This window comes from Paramormyrops kingsleyae, chromosome 23, assembly GCF_048594095.1.
Source record: "Paramormyrops kingsleyae isolate MSU_618 chromosome 23, PKINGS_0.4, whole genome shotgun sequence".
NCBI classification, from domain to species: domain Eukaryota; kingdom Metazoa; phylum Chordata; class Actinopteri; order Osteoglossiformes; family Mormyridae; genus Paramormyrops; species Paramormyrops kingsleyae.
In genome coordinates, this window is record NC_132819.1 from 12,240,706 (window position 1) to 12,267,117 (window position 26,412).

General features: G+C 47.2%; 1 protein-coding gene across 2 annotated transcripts; it reads right to left on the bottom strand.

Moving 5' to 3' along the window:
* Nucleotides 1–166: 166 nt before the first annotated feature.
* On the bottom strand, nucleotides 167–24,583 carry LOC111834106 (protein naked cuticle homolog 2-like). 2 transcript variants are annotated; one of them, XM_023793053.2, is made up of 10 exons: nucleotides 24,307–24,583; nucleotides 24,144–24,170; nucleotides 23,976–24,055; nucleotides 5,604–5,664; nucleotides 5,262–5,389; nucleotides 4,741–4,836; nucleotides 4,310–4,460; nucleotides 3,617–3,698; nucleotides 2,919–3,046; nucleotides 167–2,642 (listed from the first exon to the last, which is right to left on the bottom strand). In XM_023793053.2, the coding sequence occupies exons 1-10, from the start codon at nucleotides 24,329–24,331 to the stop codon at nucleotides 2,173–2,175; spliced, it is 1,248 nt and encodes a 415-aa protein (XP_023648821.2). In that variant the 5' UTR covers nucleotides 24,332–24,583; the 3' UTR covers nucleotides 167–2,172. The 2 variants fall into 2 exon arrangements, with proteins under 2 accessions (XP_023648821.2, XP_072561852.1); XM_072705751.1 differs by lacking the exons at nucleotides 24,144–24,170; nucleotides 24,307–24,583 and having other exon boundaries at nucleotides 23,897–23,984.
* Between the last annotated feature and the right edge of the window lie 1,829 nt (nucleotides 24,584–26,412).

A 26,412-nucleotide genomic window follows, 5' to 3' on the forward strand; every position in this document is an offset into this window, starting at 1 on the left:
AGCATGTTTTTAGACCGTGGGGAAACCAGAGTACCTAAAGGAACCCCCCCTCCGACGACGACACAGCCACACGGAACCATGACGGACACTTGAACCCAGGTCCCGGAGCCAATGCGCCACCATGCCGCCCCGCAAGTAAATATCTGCCAGGTAAATGTAACGGCACTTTCAATAGAAAATACGAATTTATTACAATATATAAAATGAAACATAACACATGCATATGTAAAAACATTAATAGATACACATTATACATTGCATACTGCAATATATGTATATTTATACAGATTTTATACACAAAGATCGTATGTTTTTAAACATAGCAGTGGTGAAAAGAAATTCTAAGAACGAAATCCTGAGGGGACATTGTAGAGTCCGTCGGGCGCGGGAGTGGCCCCCCAGAGCGGGACAGCATCCGCACACACGGCTCCACCTGCGCCTGCCATGTCGGCGGCCAGGGCGCCTAACAGTACTGGCCGGTGACGATCGATTCGCCAGACCGACGGACGGGAGTCAGGGAGGGTTTTACTTAGTCGGAGCTGAGACAATTGTTAACAGATACAGACTCAGAGACACTAAAGGTGTGTATAACAAATGTACACCCATCTAACATATACGTTAACCTAAGATATTTCGAATCAATTCCAATTTTAAACTCAATCATTTTAAATCAATATTGATCATTTAGCACAAAAGATATGCCATGCAGAGTATATGACATCTAGAGCAGACAGAAGACAATGCGGAACGCAGATAGTACATCGACATACATCTGAGTGATACAGCATCCGATATCAGTTACACTGCGGAGAGCCGACGGGAGAGAGCAGCCCGCCGATCGGCGTCACGGGGCGCGAAGCCGGAGCTTTAGCCGCGTTTCTTTCCACAAGCCCCCAGTAAGAGGAGCAAGGCTTTCAGACTGACAACGTGTTGTCAGGTTTCCGGCATGTGTTGAGGCTGATGAGGTTATCCAAAGGCACTATATTTAAAAAACCATAGTGTCATAGTAAAATTTCTAAAAATCACGGGTCACATCAAACCAAACGTGCTCCGCGACCGAGAAGAGTAACTAAAGGAAAATAAAAACGCAGTAGTTTACGAATTTGTATAAAATACAAGTGATTTACCTTTTGTTAAATTACTTTCTGTATATTGACTTTTGTACTACCAATGAATGCCTGTAGTATCTTCCCTAATGAATTAGACGTGTCTGCTAGCCAAAGTTAATTTGTAGCTGGATAATATTATAATATACCATAGAGATTAACCTTAAAATAAGATATCGAATTGCTAATTTGGGCGTGTTTGGCTTGTATTACCTGCAGTGCAAAACGTTTAGCGTAGAAACTTCAAACGCACACGCCGCTTAACTGTAGCAGCAGACGCTTAAAAGACCAGTAGGCAAGTTTCCTACAAGCAAAGTGTGCAGTATGCGATCTGATACGTCAGACAGCGCCCGCTTTTAACATTCATGCAGTCACAAACTGTTTGATAAAAGAAAGAAATGCTGTAACTTTTCACTCAAACACTTCAAGTGTTTTTCTCACGTTTCCACAGAAAAAGCAAAGATAAAACTCTTTTAGCAGCTTTTGGGACTTGGATCTGATTACAGTCCCATGGTTTCCTTGGCCAGATCAACAGCAACGTGACATCACACCAAGCTTCACCACACAACACAAATCGACACTGATGTAATCATGATGTCACACATAGCTCCACCCACACTGCCACATCACACAAATCACCACCTACCCAGTCACGACGTCACATAAAGCGCCACTCATTTTAGCAGTCACATCATACGAATTAACATAACACGCTTCAACAGACATAGCTCCACTCACACCAGCATCCACAGAACTGGAACCCACGCTGAATTACATTTCCTCCGGTCACTTTAAAAGCCAAACCAAGAGACATGACATTACATTTGCTGCACGGAACACGACTGTGTGCTAAAGGAGACAGAGAGAGAGTTCCTCTGGTATTACTGAACAGCGGAGCCTTTTTCTGAAAACAGGACAGCCCTTTGGAGAACAACACCATCTCCTTCTGATTTACATTATTAGGCAGAAAATCACCTTCCCGGTACGTAATGGCTGATCCTGAGCAGCATGGAGGACGGTCATGAGCAGAAGGGCGAGGCGACCTGTTGATGGAGCCCGTGGGGGCTCATGTATGGGGGTAGTGGTGGTAATGGTGGTGGTGGTGGTGTTCGTGGTGGTGGTGGTGCTCGTGACGCTGGGCCACCGGGATGCTGGGGCTGCTGGGAAAGACGGCCGGTGGCTCGCGCTCCAGCCTGTGCTGGGGGGGCTGCCTGCCGGGGGAGGGGGCCTCTTTGGCCCTGGCACGGAGCCTCCGGCTGTGGCTGTGCTGCAGGGGGTGAGGCTGCGGCCGCTGGGGGGAGTGGTGCCTGGGGGCTGGGCCGCCCCCCTGTGGCCCGTGGTGACTGTGGCACCTGGCTGGTCGCCCCCCCCCGCCGGTCGATTTGGAGCTCCCCCTGGGTGACCGCAGGAACTGGGCCAGGCCCCTCTGGGGCTCCGCGCTGGGGCAGCTGTCGCCTAGGAGGTGTGAGCGGCGCTGGGGGGCAGGATGAGGGGGCTGCCCGTGCTGCTCCTGCTGGGTCTGTGGGTGAGGGGTCTCTGTGGGGGGAGGGCTGGTGATCACATAATTGGGCCCAACACATCTTTCCTCCTTTCTCCACTTCCACTGCATACATGAGCTCCACTTTAGCATCTACTTACACACCATCAGACATTCGCAGGAGCGTCAGTCTGTCCATAAAATGTTATTTTTCATCTTCTAGTACAGCACACATGCAAAGCACTGGATCAAATATTGATTCTTTATAAAAATCCAGAGTCACTTGGAGTTTCCTCTGCCAGACTAATGGGCATCACAGGCCACGGCTGGCTTACCTCCTTCAAACCTGGAGGTGTAGTTCTCTATCCCAGCCAGGTCCAGGTAGTGGTTCCTCCTCTCAGTGTTCTCATCCACGCAGTAGTGCTTCCCTTCTGGGCTCACGGGCGAGTCGACACTGTGACCCCTGCAATCAGCAGAGGCAGTGAGTGTCCGTCTGCAATGAGTAGAGGCAGTGAGTGTCCGTCTGCAATGAGTAGAGGCAGTGAGTGTCCGTCTGCAATGAGCAGAGGCAGTGAGTGTGCGTCTGCAATGAGCAGAGACAGTGAGTGTGCGTCTGCAATGAGCAGAGACAGTGAGTGTCCGTCTGCAATGAGTAGAGGCAGTGAGTGTGCGTCTGCAATGAGCAGAGGCAGTGAGTGTGTGTCTGCAATGAGTAGAGGCAGTGAGTGTGTGTCTGCAATCACCAGAGGCAGTGAGTGTGCGTATCATAAAGAATTTCGTCCAAAAGCCAGTGGTTTTTCCATTGAATTTTGGTGAAACATAGACATGTACGCAAATGATGAGCTAAGGGGCAACATCCACACATGATCCAGGCATCACATGACATTATGCAGGCCACTGACAGCTCTGCCTGCGAGTTCAGCTCCCTCTGAGACAGCATGAATATTCCAACACGCCAACAGGATTCTGACTGATGCAGTAATCAGTAGAGCAAGAGCTGAACCCAGTGACGACCGCAGAAACTCCTGCTGACCTGAAGAAGGCCGAGTGCCGGCGGTCGGAGCAGCGTCCGCTGTCCAGGTGGTCCTCAGCTCGACAGCGCCCCACGTCTCCATCTAAGGGGGGGTGGGGGGGGTGCTGAAGTCAGTGAGGGAGAGCAGAGAGATCCCAAAGGCAGCGGGGAACCACCACGCTCCAATGATTAACGGATGTTCCTTCATCACATGATGATGTTACTTATTCCATAATAACAGAGAGTGACATTACTCTGCCTCAAGGGCTTAACTTTGGGTTGAATACTGGGGGGGGTTGAGGTCTCCATCCTGGCTAGGGGGTTGTACTGCCCAGTTTTGATCATTTGGGGGTTACAACCCCCCATCCCCTCCTTATTATGCTCAGTTTTTACTCTATAGGGTATAAACTTTGACTTGTACAGTAGCTTCTGGTCCCGTTTATCCATAACATGATGACTGACATGAAAAAGGTGTGACATCATAATGCAAAGTTAGCATATTACAAAGAGTGAAGAGTGAGTGCAGCAATGAGCAATGGAGGGGTGTATAATGAACATCTGGATATATGCAGTAGGTGTACATTGGCGTTTGCTGTCTGTAGGCACTCTGTGGCGGGACTTGAACCCCAGTCTCTCATGCTGAAGACAGAGTTGCCCCCCCCCCCACCGCATGCAGAGCAGTGTGAGCCAGTGGCAGCGCTGTGCACTGCGGACCTGTGCCGGTGCTGCAGGGCTCCCTGCGGCGGACGCCGGGCGAGGGGGTCACGGTCAGCTTCACGCGCAGCGTCTTGCAGTGGCTGCTGGGCGGGTGGCTGAGGGAGGCGTCCACCACGTCGTAGATGGTGTGCATCAGGCTGGACATGTCCTGCAGGCACAAGCACAAGCGCATGGACACACATGCAGACTCACAGACACGGACACGCAGACACACGGATGCACATGCAGACACACGGATGCACATGCAGACACACGGACGCACTCGCAGACACACAGAAACACAGACATGCAGACGCAGACACACAGGCACACATGCAGCCCCACAGACGCACAGACACGTATCAGGCTGACATCAGGCTTCTAGCGGACCAGCCATTCCACTCAGACTCTCTTTTGTTCTGTCAACCCGCTTAAAGCCGACTCATCACCTCTTTGGTAACTCTGCCGCTGTTGTCAAAGTCATAGAGGGTGAAAACCCACTCCTGCCGACTGTCGTCCTCCAACACGGCGTCGTACTCCGTTTCCTGTTGCCATGGAAACGGGAGAGACGCATTCCCCTGTGACACACTTCCAATGGCAGCACACCCGAGAGCAGCGTCACGCTGCGTAACTTTAATGCCTGACACACTGACTCCAGAGTCTTCCTCTTATATTCACCAATTAGTTTTTCTTTTGTTGTGAGACAAAAATGCACGTCTCAGTCTGACTGAGTAGGATGGAGGGGAGGCGAAGGGGCCTCACACCCCCAGAGTCTGGGGTTCGAATCTGTGTCTGTGGAGTCTCTGTGTTCTCCCCATGTCCCTGGGTACTCCAGTCTCCCCCCACAGTCCAAAGACCTGCGGTTAGGCTAATGGTGTCTCTAAATTGCCTATAGTGTTGGACATTTGAGAAATTTGCCAAGCGTTCTTGTGTCATTATTTGACAGCTGGGGTGGTAGTAATGCTCTTACATCCAAGTTGGTGCCCTTTTTCACAGAACATTTGCTCAGGTCCCGTGGTGGGTGGCGTCCTCCGTCATCTGAATGGAGGTACGGTGGGTAGCTGTCACTCCTCTCCCCTTTCTCCGGCCGCATCGCCACTGTGAACCACATCGAGATTCATCTCTGCTGGTTCACACACAGATCTGTACCAGGGTGATGTAGTTTATACAAATACATATGTAAATTGAGAAGAAGATACAAAACTCGTATAACTGAAAGAGCAGAGAAGGTCTGAGAAACTAATATAGGATTTCACAACAAAACAACAATCCGACTGCTCCCCGAAATCGGAAGCTACAGGTTTGTACTTACCCTCTAGGGGACAGTCATGGCCTGCAAACTGCCCCCCATCCCTCAGCTGTTTGCTTAGATCCTGGAAAGAGAGCAAGTGTGTGTTTTTGAGAGAGAGAGAGAGAGAGAGAAGCAGAATAAACAAACAGTGACAGGGAAGGCACTTTGCCCCGAGTGGGCCGGGAGATGAGGAGACCGGGAGGCTTTGAACATCTGCAGTGCACTGTCTGGGTCAAAAGATCACTGCTGCAGCCAAAGCTTTAAAGTGAGCTCCAGCTTCGACAGACATCCAAGACTGCCATATGCTCCCTATCAGTCTCTGTGGATCATTATGTCTCCATAACGGACTCTCACAAAGAGGCTCTGAGATCACGAGCACCACCAACACCACACACCAACTACCATTACTGCACCCACTAACACACAACAGCTCCTAAAAGTAGCGGTGCCACGGCAACAATTATTATAACTACAGGATATTACAACTATTACGAAACAAAACTTCTACTGTCCGGCTACCATAACTCCCACTGCTACTGCTATTAAGATAATGTGGTTCCTCAAACACTCAGCTTTAATTTAGTGCTTTGTACTATAATACTGAATGCTAAAATTATTGTCTTAAATGTATATAGCCCCTTGGCCAAAACTACAGACATATGCTGAGTAAATTACAATTCTGGCTTCCAGCATACCCCACTTGCTTATGCAAATCGTTTTATTATCAGCTCGCCTGTGGGAAGTCCCATGATCCTTTGCATGGCCTCTCAAGGGTTTAGTGATTGATGAAAGCAAAATAGAGAAGCCTGACTTTGAAGGCACCCAAATACCTGACCTACTGTGTCCCTGAGTTCCCTCCCTTTCCTCTTTCCAGTGTAACAACAACACTGGGACCTGGAAGGCCAGTTACTGGAGAAGTGATACTTCCTGCTTGGAGAGACTTTGGGGAGATACTCGACCCCGGCCACCAGCGGAGAGCAAGGCCTGGTGCGTGTGAGTCAGCAGTGAGGCCAGGGCGCCAGGAAGAATCAGTAGTGAACAAGTTTCAGAGTCAGGACCCCACAGGCAGTGGTCCAAGCAGCACCTGAGCTGGGATCTGCGTGGATTCTGAGCAAAAGCCAGGGGTTACGTTTCGCAGTCTGCACCTGTGGGGTGAAGAGACCCCGGCACCAAGCCAGCAGATCCACATCCACCGGACTCACTACAGATCAGCGTTACGGCCCAAACGCGCCCCCTACAGGACGGCATCTGTCCGTGCCGTCTCTCCCCATCCGAAACCCGAGGCTCGGCCAGCATCTGTACGCCGTGAGAGAGTGAGCAAGAGTGCACCTGCGGGTCCCTCTCGGTGGGTGGCGTGTGAGTTATCGACACCCCCACCATCAGCTGGAGGGGGGGCCCGGGCCGACGAGTCCGTGGGCAGAGCAGGTCTGCCCATCACACGGGCGGCGGGCATGGCTGCCAGCTCTGTGCCCCCCCACACCATAAACCCAGAGGGCTGGGTCACGTGTGCTCCCCTGCCTATAAACCACACCAGCCGCAGGGCTGTTCCAGGGAGTCCAAACGCACATTCCACCGGCTTAATGAGCTTAATGTTTCATTACCTAAGAGCCATTATGGCCGCAGCTTAAAGAGCCCAGTCTGAGAGCATCATTTCCTTTGTTTTGTTGTTGTTAATAAGCCACGTGTGTTTCCTTGATTTGAAGCCACACACCTGTGTCCCCCCACCCAAACCGCAGCCCCCTACACGACCGTGTCGCCCAAATCTCCCACCAGACAGTGGATATCTGCTCCGGATCTGCTCACCACAAGAGTTCCTGGGCATCAGCCGAGGGCTTTATCTCCGCCCCTTATCGCTTAAAGGAAGAAAAAAAATGCACGACAGCATCCAAAGGTCAGAACATGCAGAAGGAAAACACCGGCGGCCCTGGGAGGGGGGGGTCACCAACATCGAGAAACAAGCAAATCACACGAGGTCCCGCAGTCAGCAAAAGCTTTTATGCTTCCAGATCTGTAGCAGCAAGACAGTAATAAAAATATCGTAACTGCAAAAAAAAAAAAGGCATTTGATGCGTCGCAATCCTCAGGTAAACAAATGGGGGGTCAGGGGGCTCCCTGACAGACGAGCGAAGAACAAAGGGCCAGGGGAGGGTGGCATGTTGACGGCATCCGGGCTCCATGGGGCCACACTGCCAAGGCGCCTCCGCAGCCTCCAGCCGCCTGCCTGCCTGCCTTTCATGTGGCGTAAGGTTACTAGTGGGGGTGGGGAGGCCCAGTGACATGAACCCTCCCCCCATCCCCCAACCCACCAGTGCTCCAGAACACAGCCCTGCTTTGTTCCCCCTCACTTCCTCTCACCTGACATCCTGCCCGGGCAACATGCTGATCTGGGAGGACAAGCAAGGGGGCTCCATCCCGGGGGGGCGGGGCCGGGCTGACCCCCCCCCCCCCCCCCCCCCCAACAAGAATAGTCACTTTTTTGCCCAATCTTGCAGGAATATAAAGGTACAACAGACTTCAATCATGCTGCAAATGAGCGTCTTTGGACACTGTGGGTCTCTGCATTGTGGCGTCATCACAATGTCAAATGGAAGTGCTGTTTATGAATTCTTACAAATGAACATGACCTGAGCTGTGAACTTTTTATTCCCGCTCCAAAGAGCCTTACAGCTGCTAAAGATATTGACAATTGCTCCCTTAAAGGCATAACTGGGACGGGATCTTCCACTAAGCCTTCCGTCCCTTTAAGTCCACATTTCCTTTTCGTTACGGCGTATGATGAAATCTGCTTAGCAGGAGTCAGCTTCCATTAAGCTCTATGGGACATTTTCTTTCATTATCATTATCGGCCGGTTTTTATTTGCTTTTACTTTTTATGACAGTGTTTTGTTGCACAAGTACAAGAGCAGCCAATAGCAGTGTTTACAGTGAGGGGGGGGGGGGGGGGGTGATGGTGCCCCCATGCTGCTTAACGTTACCATAGCCTCAGAAGAGGGTCTGACAGGAAGAGAGTGTCACCCAGACAATTAGCTGAAGAAAATCCAGGATATGATGTCAGTCAGTTACACTGGCGGTGCAGTGTGGCTGTGGAAGATGCTGTGAATGAGGCCTGTTTGCCTGCAGGTCAGTGGCTCATATATAATATCCCACAATGCTTTGCAAACTGAGGCACCACTGGCTGCACCCTTGAAACATACTGGAGGGTACATGGAGCTGACATCCAAATGGGCGATATTCCTGCCCGGGTTTTTTTTTTTTTTTTATAGCAAACTTTGAAGCTGAGGGAGGGTGTGAAGGTTCCATAACAGGCTGCTGGAAGAATCTACTGGGTACTGGGAGGCTGCGGGTAACAGGCACGGCTCAGGCAGCCTGGCTCCCAGTCGAGATTCGGGGGGCAGTGGGTGATTCCATACTCTCTGTGACCACTGAGGAAATAGGCTTCAGAAGCTGCTCAGGAAAAAAGGAGCATTGTCCTGAGCCTGGATGTGGTATAGGGGAGAGGGGGGAGCGGCCCTTTAAATAAGCAAACGCCGTCTTCATTACAGCTCAGAGTTACTGGAGGAGTGAAACGGCTTGGAAACAAAAGCCCTTAATTCCAGGGGAGACCTGGCCTTGCACACAAAACCAGATGTGAGATTTTTTTTGGGGGGGGGGGGGATGTGGTGCTGTGGCTGGGAGAGGGAGTGCTGGAGGGGCTGGAGGGGGGAGGAGCTAGAAGGTGGGGTTTGCCAAACTCAGCTCTTAATTAGCCATCGGTGCTGAAGAAGCGTCCGGCGGCCACCGGGGGCGCCGCTCTGCATGGCTGATATTAGGGAGGGACTGTTAGCAATGCAGCCCTGCGGAGCTCCTCGGCCGCCCGAGCGAAGGGGCGCGCGTGTGTGTGTGTGTGTGTGTGTGTGTGTGTGTGCTTCGCTTTCTGCAAATCGCCGCAAATCCTGTAAACCATGAAGAAAATTGCAGGTTTCCAGCGAATCGATTTCCTTGACATGCTTCAGTAGCCCATGTCAAGAGAGCCACTATTTATTTTTATCCCGTTATTTTTTTGTGCTTTTATTCAATTTGTAGTACAGTATGCTGAGGGGCTGCCTGATTCCACCACCTCAGGCAGCACAGCAGAGTCTCTCCCACTGAACGGGCTCCAGCTGCCCTGCAAAGCGGCTGTTTGCAGCCTCCATAGCAGCACTGATGCAAACCCCAGCTCATATACAGCACTGTACACAAGTCTTAGGCAGTCAAAGAAAATTAAGTTGAAATGATCTTCATGCTGGTACTGCAGTGGTCAGCACTGTTGCCTCACACCTCTGGGACCAGCGTTTCAGCCCCTGCCAGGGCTCCACCTACGGAGTTTGCATGTTCTTCCCAGGTCGCCATGTGTCCCCCCCCCCCACAGTCCAAAAACATGCTTAAGCTCTCTGGCATCACTACATTGCCCGTAGGTGTGAATCGTGTGTGAGAATGGTGTGCGAGTGTGTGAGAATGGTGGGCGAGTGTGTGAGAATGGTGGGCGAGTGTGTGAGAATGGTGTGCGAGTGTGTGAGAATGGTGGGCGAGTGTGTGAGAATGGTGTGCGAGTGTGTGAGAATGGTGGGCGAGTGTGTGAGAATGGTGTGCGAGTGTGTGAGAATGGTGTGTGAGTGTGTGAGAGTGGTGTGTGAGTGTGTGAGAATGGTGTGTGAGAATGGTGGGCGAGTGTGTGAGAATGGTGTGTGAGTGTGTTAGAATGGTGTGCGAGTGTGTGAGAATGGTGGGCGAGTGCACTCTGCGATAGTTTGCTGCCCCATAAGGGCTGTTCCTTGAATGGCGCCTGTCATCCTGGGACAGAGACGTGTAGCTCAGGAACCGATATTCATGAATCGGACACAATCCCAAGTCCGTCCTCTGTGGCCCCAGAAGGGGGCAGAATTACCAGCAGCTCCAGTCTATAAGACATGAACCTGTTGTTCTGTGATGTGGCACCACTGTCCTGTGGGACATCAGCAGCCCCCCTAAACACTCTCACTCCTCACCCTGCATGCGGAAACGCAGAAAACTATCATTCACATTATTTTTTATTCCCCAAAAAATGTCCTTTGGTATGAGTCACTATGTTTATGGCAAGCGGAGTGTGGATGTTAATGTAAGATGTTTTAAAATGTTTTAACTAAACGGAAGGTCCTTCGCTACCTTTTTTCCAGCCAAGATGCTTCACATAATCAACACACATACACACACGTGTACACATGCGCATGCACACACATACACACACACACACGCACATGTTGGGTAAACATATCTTTATGGAGACCACTCATTCATTTCTATGCACACACACACACACACACACACACACACACACACAAACACGTACATGTCGCATGCACACACACACACAGGTTTGTAATTATATCTTTGTGGGGACTTTCCATTCATTTCTATGGGGAACACTCTAATCCCAACATGACAACCTTAACCACCACTCAGCCATAACCTTAACCAAGAGTAACCAAACAAAATACGAGACTTTCGCAATTTTTAGTTTTTTGATTGCATTCAGAGATCTTTTTGGGGACCTGAGAGATGGTCCCAACAATGTCAAAATAACAGATTCTTAATACACTGTGGAGGACATTTGAACACACACACACACACACACACCAATGAAGCCTGGTTCTGTCCTATAAAAGCAGTCACTTGCTACATGCTTCTTGAGAGAAACAGCTTCCCGGCTGGCTGACTCACCAGCATTTATGGCTGGTTTGTTCAGGCTTTGTTACAGAACCCCCCCTTCATAAGCCGTTTCCCCCAGCGGGGGCTCAGTCACTTCCTGTGAACCTCGCTGTCACGCTGAGCTGAGGAGCTGTTCGCCCCTGACAGGAATGCACCCCCACTTCTGGCCCCCACCTGAAATTCCCCAAGTTACCCTCCAAGTCCTGGAGCCCTGGCTCATCAGTTCTGGCAAAGGTGGGAAGGGGAGACAGAAACATGACCAGTAGGGGGAATGGGATACCAGAGCGTTACCAGTGGTGGCATACTGGAACGCTATCAGGGGAAGGAATGGGGTACAGAGTCATCTGTGGGGCGCTGGCAGACAGAAAGCAGGCTTCCACACCAACTCCCCGGTTCCCAGGACATACTGGTTACAGATCACTGCCTCACAGTAGTTACACATGGCTGCCATAGATAAGAAAAGCAGTTATTGGGGAAAGAAGCATATTTGCAGCTAATGGTGCATGAAGTGCCACGGAGCACAGGGCAGCTGTGAGTGTGGGTACAGGGGCGCAAAAAGCACACGTGTGAGCGGCCATGAAACCCGCTGCCCGCTGAAGCCGAGCGTAGCCCATCCTGCCAAGCTGCAGCAGGATGGAAATACCTGGTCATGTTCCGGCACAAATTTCATCTTTCATCTGATTCCGGTCTTATTTCCCAGTTACACTTTGTGCACTTACAAGTTCTTCAAGAACTAAGAGAATGACATCATGATGAATAAGGTCCACACCTTGGAGATGATTAGGAACGAGCAGGTCCTCAGTAGGCCTGAGAGGAGATCAGGAAGGAGCAAGATCACAGTGGGCCTAGGAGGAGATCAGGAAGGAGCAGAATCACAGCACTATAGGGGCAGCAGAGAGAATCCCTTCCTAATAAACATGCCGAAAGGCCCCCACCTGCCTGCTCTTCATGGCGGCAGACGGGTGGGCACTACAGACTTTCCTATACCTCCAGAGGCAGCAGGCTTGCTGTTTATTTTTAATTACCCTCTGGGTAAACATGCTGCCCAAAAACGCCCCACAAACGACTAGCCACAGCCTTTGAAGCACAGGGGCCTGTGGAAAGAAACGAGACAAGGGGACTTCTTTCAGGGAAACACTGGAGCCTTTCATGCCATGTCAGAGCCTTTATGCCCCCCCTCCCCCCTTCCAGGGTCCTCAGCACCCCCCTGCGGTGAAGTGAAGCTGCAGGATGTTGACATTAAAGATGGACACCAAACACAGAGACGTGGGTGCAGAGCACCTCAGGCACAGAACCTCAGGCAGAGAACCTCAGGCAGAGAACCTGAAGTCGGACAGGGGTTACGGCAGGCTGGGGTCCAGAGCTGATGGCGAACATGAGGGGGCAGGAACCGTGGCGCCGTTATCAAGCAATAAAATGCGGGAATGGGGGGGGGGCAATGGCTGTCCACATCTGGCGGGGGCTCAGTGGCCATACTCGCTTATTTATTTATTTACTTGCCTGGGGTGCGGAGGCGTGGGATTGGGTAACAAAGGCTGAGACTGTGCTGTTCCCCATCTGCGAGGAATTCGCTGTGCTGGAGGAGGTGCGCCAGCCTGGCGTTTGAAGCTGCCAGTCCATTTCAGAGTCTAACCGCTTTCAGATGTAACGGGCCGTGGAACTGGGGACAGGGGCTGGGCCCCGGGGGGGGGGGGGCAGGGGGCCAGAGCGGGAAGCAGCTGGCCCAGTCCTGGGCCCCAACGTCCTGCCAGAACTTTTTGCACTGGGCGGGCGGTAGTCCCTGTCGCCAACACCCAATAATCGGGACAGGAACCTGGGAGGGCTCGCCCATGGTGTTAATGCGTTTCCTCTTGTCCTCACATTTATGACGTAATTAGCTTGGAATGGCAGATTAACTAAGCATCCAATTAGAATCTGACTGGGGAAATCGGAGGCTCCGCCTCTCACGTCCTGCTATGTAAATGTTAGTCTGCCGCCTGCATGTACATTTATATCACTTAAAAAGAAATAATGCAGCATTTTGCATAAATAACTGCAATGCATTCACTCGTGCAGCTCTTTCTCTGTTTGTGCCCGTAACTTTTGTTGAACAAGCTCTATAAATGTGTGCAGTTTTTTATGGTAAACATGTTCTGTAAAATAATAAATGTCCCAAATTATGCTGAAACCGTTTTCATGAAGTTAAAAAAGGCAAAACTGAATAATCCATCTTAACTCAGACTCATCTTCCAAAAGTCAGTTTATTTGCTCAGGAAATCCTGAAGTAGAAAAAGAAATCAAAACCAAGGTCTTAAAAACACCAAAAATCACAGTCTATTTGACGGCAAAGTGCAGGGACAGACTCAGATGTGTAAAGACACCTGTTAGCCATTTGTGTTCATGAGTGTTTGAACACAGGCATTTCAACAATTACTTATCTAGCAGTAATATTTATAAAAGCCTCAAAATTTTCAAACCCACCTTTCAAAAAAAAGTTGTATTCCAAGATGCCTGTCATACATGAAGTAAAAAGAGACTTGAAACATAAGAAATGGATTATGAAGGAAAAAATACTACAACGTGAAATTTAGAGCCTTGAAGTATGAAACCTGAAATGCTGCAAGAAAACTTATACCAATAAACTTTTTGTTTGTAATATGAACTCACTGTTAACAACCAGTTCAAAGGAACCATGCGCTACTTACAAAACTTTGCTTTTAAACACGAAAATTAATATGGCCCCATTTTCATGGACTGAGGAGACGTTTCAAACCAGAAGTATTAAGCCTCTCTTAAAGAAACCTCATTTGAATCCAGGAAGCTTTAAAAACTTAAGACCCACTTTCAGCCTTTCCTTCCTGCAAAAACACCCTTGCAATTACTGCCAGGTTTCTTTCTCTTCTGAATTTACCTAAAATGTGAGATAGGTGTTAGGACACTCGGTACAAACACAGCAAGCGGACACAGCAGGGTAACAGCAGATATAATGAACAAACGCAAACACATGAGACCACATTCTCTCTGGTGGCTTCATTCCTGCCCCCGAGACTGTGTGGAGTTTGCAAGTTCTTTGCTCGTTTGAATGGCTTTTCTCTGGGTGCTCAAGCTTCCTCCCAAAATCCAAAAACATACACAGCACCCGCACTTAAATGAACAGAGTTTCTAACTTGCCCACAGTGTGTGCTTGTGTGTGAGTGCATGCCTTGTGATGGATTGCACTATATTAACCAATAACAACTCGTTTCATCCAGTGATGATCTCGGTTCCATTAGAAGTTGAAAACTGAGATCTGAACGCTGAGAATGACATAGTGAGAGGGCTGAACTGAAAGCCAGCAATGTTCATGACTCTCACTCTGAAGCCCTGGATCCAAAACATATGCCCTGGGTGTTCCTCTCTGATGTGGACGTTTGGTGATGTGAGCCACAAAGCTCCAGCAGTGAGTCAGTGGGCAGAGGTATCGGTCGACCATTCACTGTTTTCTTTTCCTTGGGAAGGTCTCTTGACTTTAATATGTGAAGCACAGTACAGATACATGCCACATGTGTTCATTTCTCTGTCTGTGTTAATGTGTGGTCAGCTCCAAATTATATGGGACGGGCCAAACCATTCAGGTTCAGGCATCAGCAGAGCAGGAGACACACGTGAGATACTCATTTATTGGACACCATTGGATGGCGGATGGATATTTCTGTATGTTCCACTAATCGAGAGCTTGTCCAGGCGTGATTTATGAAAATCAGACATGGCTTTGAATGGTCCTCGCAACAAATTCCGTTTTGGAAGAGAGCTGAGCTGGGAGTTTATGAGGAATCACAGCAAACACCCTAAAATGTAACAACCTTTTGAGCTTCCCCGTGTTTGACTTGGCTGGGCCCAGCGGCAGATCAAACGCAGACGTGGATCCAGGGGGCCTAGCCAGAAACGTCTGCTCTGAGCCCTGGACTCCGGCTATTTTAATTCCTGCTGCAATAAACAGCGGGGAAGCTGCGGCAGCATTAACCCTCCCCGGGCCGCCCTGCAGCGCTCTGACCGAGCGGAGTCACATGGCGGAGGAGGGAATCCTCCGCATCCCCCTGGCAGGGTTACTCCCTACATCCAGCACGTCCACGAACGCGAAAGCCTCACTGCGTCTGACACTAACTGCTGGCAGTCGGCGCAGTTCTGTTTTTCATGCATTAAACAAAATGTCATCGTAAGGAGTAGTCGATTTCCAGGCCAAACACCGCCATTCGCCAGGGCCTGGTGGAACGTAAGATTGGTACCGGATCTGAGAGGCACGAATCAGAGTAATACAACTCCATCCTGATGGCTGTTGAGCAATGTCACATCTGCTACAGCAACAGTGTACTCCATGGGCAAAGCCTCAATCACTGGGAGACTTATCAGCTGCTATGAAATGGGTCGTGGTCTCATCAGTAGGTCTACTCAAAGCACAGACCAGACTGTACGTACAAAAAACAATAATCTACTTAAATGATCAAGCATCCTTTCCAGACCAGCGGAAAGTGCTACCTGAATTCTACTGGAAAGTTTGACTGGAACTTTTTTTACGGGGAATTCCACTGGGGGAATGAAGTGCTCTTGACTCAAAACTTTTCAGGAAACCTTCCTGAAGTCTCACCTCTTACCTGCAGGGGGCGCTGTGAGACAGACCTGAGGCTCTGCCTCAGGGACTATAGCGTAGAAGACTTCCTTATCACACCACATATCTGCGGTCATCGATCTCACACCAGCTACTCACATTTAATACTGCAAAGTCACTCACACTGAACAAGTCCTGTATGCTGTGTGTCGCAATACTTGGGAATTTCATAAACAATGCTGTGGTGCCTGATGATATCACAGTAGCATGGCTCGATGCTTGTTTTTTTCCCTCTGATAACATCTGGCAGCAGAAAATGGCGAAAAATGCTAATAACGATCATCACATGCCGCACTCACACTCTGATCTTCTTATAAGTTCCTCATGGATGCCACAAAGAATCCTAAAAATGACTTTGTTCCGCCAAAGACTTATGAAAAGGCCTCGACTAATATGCTGCATGTCTGTGGGAATTGTGTGAAAGTGAAAAGAGCCAAGAAAGATCTCTGATGGCTTGACTGGATCTATTCTATTTTGTAACTATTGGATACATGGACATGGAAGTCAAGTATAAATGTAAAAAGAATAAGACACAATGGCCTAAAAAATGCTATATGGCAAAACTGAAAAAATGACTAAATAAGCAGTCATTACCTGCTATAGAAAAAAGCACCAAAAATACATCAAGTGGAAGAATGGATCCTTTTGGCTGCTGCTCTTTCTGCAGCTTAGAGCTCTTACAAAGCAAAGCAGAACGACAGACTCCCATGAAAGCCAGCTAAAGCATTCAAAGGAGACTAATAATGACTAGTACCTACACACAGCTAGCTAACTACACCATTACTGTGTGGGGTGTGTTATTGTGTAAGCAGCCTTAAATCTCCCTTTGTGTTCACTGTAGGTGTTTTTTATGTTTCTGCTACATGTGTAGAACGCCTTCCCCAAGCAGGCCAAAGTGCAGCCAAAATGTACAGCCCATAAACGGCAGGTGCGGGTGCAGCACAACACGTTTGACGGCGGGCGTGGGAGCCGTGTTCTGCAGCCTGATGGCCTAAGCAGTCCGTGTAAAAGCCGCAGAGATGAATGTCGTCTTTTTAACCTGGCGGATCTCATTCCAGCTGCAGCGTCCGGCTAAGCATGAGTCCCGTCAGCAAGCTGTCTTTGGCGGCAGGCCAGCAACTTCAAAGGGCCACGCACACGCATGCACAAACACACGCATGCACAAATACCAGCATGCAGAAACATACTCATGCACAAATACCAGCATGCACAAACACACACACATTTAGAAATACACATATGCACAAACACATGCATGCACAAACATATATAGAAATATGCGTGCAAATATGTGCAAACTCAAGCACAAATACACACATGCACAAATGCATACATGCACAAATGCAGACATGCAAAAACACATTCATGCACACACACACACATGTAGACTGTGTGGTGTGGGCACACACAGCACTACGAAGGAACAGACCCTGAGCTCCTCACATGCACGTACACTTATTAGGGTCACGTTTCAAAGTGTCTACATGTCCACGCCCCCCCACCATCAAGTCCAAACCAGGAGCAGATGTGTGATGCAGCCATGCTGAAAGACCTCGCTGTCCTGGAAGTCGGCCAGAGGCTTTTCACTCACAACCTTGCTCCTTCTGAAGGCACTTTCCACGGGACCCCCACCCCCCCACAAGTCTGACGGCCCCATCCGATGCTGAGGGGCAGGTTCAGTCACACACGTTACACGGTTCAGTGACCGCCAGACTATGTTGAATGGCTGACAGTGAGGGCGACGCTGACGAAAGGTAAAGTACAATCGCCCGGCCTTTTAACACACGGCTGGGAAATGCGGTTCACATTTGAGGAGGGCACGTTGGAACAGGAGAAACAGGATCGAGGTGAAATGGACTGATTCGAGGCTCTAGCCGAATGCTTAGTGGGATCTCGTTTTCCAGAGAAAATGTTGCTTAATTACTGAGTTCCTTTCACTGAAGTGCAGATGTATGTTATGGGCTGAAGGGACCAGAGACCTTATTTGTCCTGGGAGCTTCAACTCTCAGATTTAATTTGAGAGATCAGTACAGCAAAGACTGAAGGGACTGAATTTCATCATATTGGACCAGTCCGGAGTCAAAAAAGTATGGGAAAGGGGTCACACCCCGGGCAAAGTCTCCCCCCATGAAAAATCCTTGGCATTGATCAAGACATAAAATAGCAAAGCCTGGAAGAAGTGCTCACCTTACATCCAGTGAACAGGAAAAGCTCATCTTAGGCTCAACTAGAAACAAGGTTAAACGCTTAACTGTGCAGGTGCTGTGTGAGCACTGTGGAAATTATGCTTGCGGTTAAATTTAGTAACAAATGCACAGGGCAGCGGGGATGGAATAAAAATGGACATTCAAACTCCCTCCAAAAGTTAAACAAGAAATTTAGTTTAACTGGCATCTCATGCTCACATTGTGTTTTTCTGTCTTTCCACAATCCAGAGACATCTGAAATAAAGACCTCCTTTCAGTTTTAACATCTTACCGCACGGTTCCTTTCAGTATCACAGCCCCTTCTACGTAGAGAATGCTCCGGAATGACCAGCGCCCCATCCATGCCCCTCAGCCACCTGTTCCAGAGGGCCAGGAGCCAATCTGCCCACTCTTCACTTCTTCAAATCCTTGTTTTCCATGGCCTCTCACCGGCTCCCTCATCTTCTCTCCTGCTCTACCTCCACTTTGGCTCCAGTAATATCAGAGATCCCTAATAACTCACCTCTCGGCACTCTGAAGTCAAGGCCAGGCAGCTGAGGAATCCTATCTACGCAAGCCTCCCTGACAAAACAAAACTATGAATCGTCTGAGTATCCATAACTCATCTCCCTGGAAATGCCAGTCTGTCTGGTTGGCACGTTAAGTTCTTTCAACTTTGCAAACCTACGTGCAATGTGCTGCTGACTTTTGGAGAGATCCACAAAAATCTATATTAAAGACATCAACTGCAGTGGAAAAATACATGTTATTACACTGCAAAGCACAAACCCTCTGTGTGTCTCTGTAGCCTCCCGGGCCCCATACTGACAGATTCACAGGAAGCTGCTCCTGGAAGCTAACTTTTCAACTTTGACCCCTGACCCCTGACCTGCAGGCTTCCAAACCAAGAACATAAGAACATAAGAAATTTACAAACGAGAGGAGACCATTCGGCTCATCAAACTCGTTTGGGGAAAACTTAGCTAATAGCTCAGACTTGTTAAAATCTTATCTAGCTCTGATTTAAAGGAACCCAGGGTTTTAGCTTGTGCTACACTAGCAGGAAGACTATTCCATACTCTAACTACACATTTTAAAATGTTCTCCCACTAATTTCCACTTATGGCCACGAGTTCTAGTATTTAAACTAATATTGAAATAGCCATTTGGCTGAACAGCATCCAGACCTGTTAGAATCTTATATACCTGGATCATGTCCCCCCTTAGTCTCCTTTGCTCGAGGCTGAACAGATTCAGCTCAGCTAACCTCTCCTCATACTGTAAGACATTCCTCTAAGACCAGGAATCATTCTTGTAGCCCTACGTTGCTCCCTTTCCAAGGCAGCAATGTCCTTTTTAAGGTACAGATGCAGGATCGTGTGAGCAGCAATCAATGAAGACCAAACCAGGTCTACAACTGAGAATGTGACTATGAACAAGTGACCTGAAATAAATGAAAAATCGCCTAGCAGCCAAACAGAAGCCATTTTTATGTCTCAGAGACAAACTGGCTTTGGTGACCAGCAGATCTTACCTGATAACTGAACCTTGGGCAAAGAAAAGGGCTATTCACCAACATACCTGCAGAGGTTGAAGGCTTTTTTTTGCCTTCAACAAAGGTCTTAGACGTTCAGTAGAATAATTCATGTTACTCTAACTGCTTTGGCACAAGATTACACTGCCTTGTTTCATAAAACAGTTGCATCTTCTGCTATCTGATCTCGTATACAGGGCTTGATTTCATAGAAGTGTTTTGAGAGGAATTTTCCATGTTGTGAAATGGAGAGTTCTTAAAAACATGAGACATCAGAAAAATGCATGCAAAGGTTACAATCTCGCAGCTTTCCTAGAAAGTCTTTGGTGCGTAATACATGAATACTCATACAGAATAATTATAGAAACCCTGGAAACCTATCAAGGCAACTAAAAGAACTAGTGAAGATCCTGCCTTTTGCCAGAAAATAAGTCATCTATCAGTCTTTATGAGCTGCAGCTGGTTTAGAATTTCATTAAAAATGTCATCATAGGAAGAGCTGTCAGGTTGTTCAGTGAGTAAAGATGTACATACCTCTGGCAGGTTAAGCAGGAGAGGCAGACAGAGGTTTAAGCTGACGCTACGTCATTAGATGACAGCTATGCACACGACAGGGACTGCAGTGCCTGTGCAAGACGTGACCGGAGCTGGCTGGGGCATCTTAGCTGACTAAGTGCCTGAAAACCTGCTGCATGTCTGCAGGTTACCAGACGCTTGCACTGTCCAAGGCGCCCCTGGGTCATGCTGTGTGGCTAAGCCACATAAAGTGTGACAGAGAGCAGCGTATACGAGATGCACAGGGGCCCTGTAGTTATGGTACAACGATCGCTTTAGGAGAACTTGTGGTTATATTTTACATGACGGTACAAAAATAATGCAGTACTACACTCTTACTTAATGTATTTTTTAACCAGGGACAAAATGTTAGTTAAATACTGATCCCATGTTTGTTCTTCATTAATCAATTATGACAGTTCTTAATTTCATGCAGTTACTATATTTGTCCACGATTTGCACTTTAGTAGTAACTGTGTAACTAAAGTGTTACCAAACTATGCTTCATAAAAACATATTTAAGATCGGAATGACATCATTTGAATAACTGTAATTTAGGCCTATCACCTTTAATCAACAATTTTAAACATTTTTTTTGACATCAAGTCTTAATTTGCAACATATGTTGACACATAAGTACAAGCCAGTCCAACTAATCCAAACAGTCCAATGACTGCAAATACAAGTATTTTTATTCTTGGATTATGTTTTTTCTAATTGATATTACTGCAAGGCTGTTACAAAGGACTGGCTTAGAATATAAAATCATTCAGAAACATTTTTGCAACCCACTGAGTCGAAAGAAACTAAATTATTCATTGTGTTTAATGCATGGGTCAATACAGATCTCTGCCACTTTCAATCCATCATTTACTGCCACAGCCTAGGGGAGAAAATCTCTGTACTGTCAGAATAAAACCTTTCCTGTTCTAATATTACTGCCAATATGTTTTTGTAATCACCCCTTTCCCTGTGAGTTGTAAAACACATTTGTTTTTTGTTACAAAACATGCAGAGAGTCTTGGAAGATCTTTTTTAGGTAATATATTAGCATAAGAGGAATAGCGGAAAAACAATAATGGCATTAATTTGCACATGCCAAGTTAACATTATGAAACAGACCATGTACAATAGGACTGTAAATATCCACCAGTTTCACAAAAAGTTTAAAAGAAAAGTGCAAATAGGGCAGATTCCCCCTTGACGCCGGTTCAGTTGGGTGTGTGCATCTCACCGCTGCTTGCAGTGTGTCTGGGCTGTGGCACCGCACTGACCCTCTCAGTCAAATACCTCCAGAAACCTCTGAGCCCCTTGGACACCCCTTCCTCACTACGCCCATACAGACCATCACCTCAACCACCCCCCCCCCCCCCCAGGTCTATAAAAAGAGATTCTATCACTCTGGTTCTGATTAAATCTCTACCTTTTAAATGACTGTTTTAATCACCTAGTTATCCTGTCATTATCCTGGTTTACAAGCATTTTCGTAGGAGGTTTTTGGCCTGGGGCCCAAATCACAGAACCCTCCCCTGCCGCCACCACCACCAATGTCCCAACCCCCCTTGAGGTCTAAACCCAGCCGAGAAACAAAAGCAGGAACTAATGGGACGTGGGATAGTCTTCACTCCAGACCTTCAAATGCCAAGTAACTTGAACCAGAAATCCATGAACCTCTACTTCCGCCGCCAGAGAAAGGCGGGGGTGATGCCTGGCAGGGTGAGGGGGGCCAGCTGAGTGTGAGCTGGGAAGTGCAGTCCACGCAAGTCCCCTGTGTGACAGCTGTAGGGACAGACTGTCAAGAGCAGACTGGCCTCAGTGACATTTCCATCCTTCCATTCCCCGAAGCCTCATTTACAAGATTATCCCCAGCCCAGGAAATTCAGTAGGTTCAATCCAAATCCCAATCAAGGCACCCCCCAACTTAAAAAAAAAATGTTTTTAGCACATGCTTTTCTCCAAAGCGATGGACATTTGTGAGAGCAGCGTCAGACAATCCCTGGGCAATTGGGAGTTAAGGGCCTTGCTCAAGGACCAAATAGTGAAAACATTCCACGGACTGTGGGATTTGAACCTACAACCATCCAATCACAGCTGTAGTGTCCTATAGTATTAAACCACACAGCACCCCGAAGTGTAGCAGTAAAATCATGCTGCCAGCCAAGGGATTCAAACTGAAAACCTTCTGATCATGAGCACAGAGTGCTAACCCACTGAGCCATATCATGCCCATCGATCTGGGCAAAGAGAGGCTCTGACCCGGGTGCTTCGGCACACCAGCTCACAGCTTCTACCCCACCCAGTACTCATTTAGCTCAATGCACAACTGTCCTTGCATAGAATTATGTATTTTTAGGAGAGAGGAAAACAATTCTCAGCCCTATTTTAGGATAACACTTCTGGGTCTTGAAAATCATTATGTTATCTGTTCCAGCACAGAGAAAATCACAATCTCATTCACAATCCCTGACAACATTTGCATTGAAAGTGCTTTTTGTGTGTGTCTGATGAAAGCTTGCCATGAACTATTGCTATTTTGCTTTTTTTGGATTAACATCCACAAGTAGGCAGAATGGACTTACAGCGGGTCCAAACTTACATAAAGAGATATAGAGAACCTCCTAGATTTTCAAAAGGTGCTATTTTTAAGAGGGAAAATGGATTGGTTCACACACAGCACATCTAACAAACAGGCTTGTCATTTTCATATGTTCTCATAGACAAGTCGTTTTCCTTTTTTTAAAAAAAGAACTTGTTCAACTTGTTTTGCTTTCCACCAAAGCCATAAAATATACAGCCTAATTCAGGGGTCACCAACCTTTTTGAAACTGAGAGCTACTTCACGGGTACTGAGCCATACGAAGGGCTACCAGTCTGAAACGCCCTCCTAAACTTATCTAATCTTCATGTATAATAAACATGTTTTAAATGCTTTTTTTTAAGATATTGTCATTTTTCAAATCTATATAAATGCAAATGTGATTAAAGAAGAATAGCAACAGGATAAAATAAAATTTTAGACGCTGCTCACTGGTGAGTTGTGCTATTTTTAGAACAGGTTCGCGGGCAACTCATGTGGACCTTGGGGGCATCCTGGTGCCCAAGGGCACCATGTTGGTGACCCCTGACCTAACTCATTACATAATTGCACTGCATGTATAACTATTAATAACATAGTATGCCACAAAATGATTTTCATTAGGTAGGCGATCACTGAACCACGTGGAAACTCATCCCATATACGCGGTGCGGTTTTGTATTTAATTATTAATATTTTAACAATCTTTACTATTAGGATTACAATGTATAGTTATATTTTTTACAATTTGCCTTTTCATAATATGGATGATAATCTCAATCACGCAGACAGCAAAAAATCCACACACACACAAAAAAACAACGAAATACCCAAGATGACTGTTCGGTGGATATTATAGGCCTACTTGCGGAAAATAAAAAATGCGAACCTCGTTCAAAACTTACACGAAATACATTCGTAAGAAACGCAGGAAAGAAGGCAAAAAAACAATAAAAAAACGACTGCATATGAAACATAAATTATAAATATGCACACGATAACACGACTGGATGCGGACAAAATAAGGACATTTTCAATTAACTTTAAAAAATCAGAATTTAAAATAGTCAGGTATGTAGTAAAAAAAATCTCACGTAATATTAATGTGTAATAATTGTCAAAACCACAGTCACTTACACAAGATCTGTTTTTAGGCAGACATTGTCGCCGCGCATCCCCTCATACAGTGACGCGGCCGGTGGCACCGCCGTCTTACCTGCTTGTCTCTGACTCTGCGCCCCTCGCTGTCCTCCTCGCCTCTCCGGGACGCCGATGCGCCCGCAACGAAACTGTCCCCTGGAAAGAAGCAGTGATCCGCTTGTAACACCAACTGCCTTTCTGTCAAATACGCTTCTTAAGTTAGTAACAATTCAATAATTCTCACCTTCGGGGTTTTCCCTGCGTTTGCAGGCTTATTTATCCCAGTGGTTCATAAAAAAGAATAACATAAAAAAACAATTATTCCAAAGAAATTTCCAATTTTTAAAATGCTGAGCATGTAGTTTTAGGATGCAATTTATTACTGGGTCGCAGACTCCGGTTCTTACCGTGTTTCGAATTGAGCTTGCCCATTGTTTCTTACAACAGTGCTGGTTTTCTTATTAATTTAAACGCTGCTGCACTGACCCATCATATAGCGGCCGTTTGGCTGCGAAGACTACATTATTCCAATGTCGAAGGAGAAGCAGAGCCTCCAAACCAGCATGAATAGTCCTGTAAAAGAGTCCTTGAGAAGTTTTTAATAAATACCGCAAGCGAGACGAAGGTGTCTGAACCCAAGTTGCAAGGAGCGCGTAACTTTCATTTAGTTCGCTCCGCGGCCACAGACAGGCAGCCACAGGGTAAATGGCGCGCCCTACTGGTGGAACACTTCGTCCTTCACCATCGAAGTTTCTAAACTAGCCTGTGACCCATTTGTGGACCAACCGCTGTCACAGGGTTACACGACAGAAAACAACCGAAGTACCACATGAAAAAGTATTTTAACTTAGCTGTAGTTAAATCAGAATAACAATTCCAGCTATTAGGTTAGGCTGAATGCAAATTAGCAGTATGTGTCAGCTACAAAAGAGGAAAGGGGTCTGATAATCATGGGTGCTGGGGGGGGGGGGGGGGTGATTATGGACGATTACAAAAATGTTTAGTTTGTGTTGGGGGCCCAATATGATATGCTTTCATGGGGCCCAAAATCTCTGGTTAACCCTGTTGAGAATCAGTACTTGCAATTTTTCAATGCAAAATGTAGCAACTAGCAGACTACAAAGATACCAAACAGTCAGCACCCAAACTGTAGCACTGGTCTCAAAAACTCCAAATTGTTTAATGTGTCAAGTGGCAGAGTGTCACATATCATGACAGCATGTGTCAAAATGCATGGACAATGAGAAATGGTGAAGCTCACCAGTGGGGATAGACAGACCCTTAACTGGTTAGTTGCTGAACACCATAAATATACAGCCACAAAAATTACCACAGAACTGAACTAACAACAATTGCGTCAAGACAAACTGAATGTCGTGAGCTTCACAAATCTGGAATTTATGGATGGACTACCATTTAGGAAACTATTGAGATAATTCAGTCTTTCTTTCTTCGGTTGGGTTTATGTTTGGAGAAAGTGAAACGACGCCTTCAATCCACAATGTCTGTTGGTATGGGCGGCCATCTTGCAGGAATCATCATGTCCAATGATTTCATTTTCAAGTAGTTTAATAACCAAAGAATATGAGGCCATCTTAAAGGACCAGGCGTACCTTACGGTGCAAACAATATTTCCCTATGATCTTCACTTATTCCTAGTTGGTAATACACCCCTGCATACCACTAAAGAAACTCAAGAGTCAAATCAAATCACATCAACTCTATTGGCTTTTTATTGTTATTTCAACCATATACAGTCGGTACGGTACAGAGTGAAATGAAACAACATTCCTCCAGGACCATGGTGCTACAAAAAACAGCACAGAACTACAAAGCCAAACAGAACGACATGAAGTGCGTGTGCCAACACGCGGCCCTTGCAGGACAGTGAAATAAGGCCAGACTGGCACAAACGAAGACAACGTGGCGCCAACCAGTGCCCAGTTCTGATATTTACAGTGGCAAATTGTAGCATATTGCGCGGAGATGTGACAGCATATTAATAAAAACAAATGTAAACATGACAATGGCAGAAATGAAGAGTAACAATATATTAATAAACTGAAGAGTCACGAAACCATCAAGTCAGACACCAAATTCCATGGCCTCCCTGGTCATGAGATCCAAAAATCACTGAAGTTTTATGGGAGGTTCACAAGCACAAACTGAACAGCGGAGCTCTACATCCTTTATCCCTCAAAGACCTGGAGGCTTTCGTTCTTGAAGGCTGGTCCAATGTCCCACTACATGCAGTTCGGGGCTTCTCTGGCGGCATTCCACGAGGGACTCCAGCTCTAATGAAGCCAAAGGGTGGTTCTGCTTCTTCTGATCTTCTGATGACCTTTATATCAATATATTGTTTCTTGTTTCCATTATTCTGCCTAACCGACCCCCTGTATATATATATATATCTTATTTTAAGGCATAGTAAATTTGTTATGGGGCCATATTTTTCCTTCTGACAAGCTGAAGAGGGCTGTGATTCTCCTGGCATATCACGCTGGATCCCTCAA

Excerpts from the sequence above, each read along its gene's own strand:
- LOC111834106 (XM_023793053.2), bottom strand. The coding sequence starts at position 24,331 with ATGGGCAAGCTCAATTCGAAACACG. Across the intron at positions 24,171-24,306 it reads CAAGCTCAATTCGAAACACG|CCTGCAAACGCAGGGAAAAC; the intron begins GTAAGAACCGGA and ends GGGATAAATAAG. Across the intron at positions 24,056-24,143 it reads ACGCAGGGAAAACCCCGAAG|GGGACAGTTTCGTTGCGGGC; the intron begins GTGAGAATTATT and ends GCTTCTTTCCAG.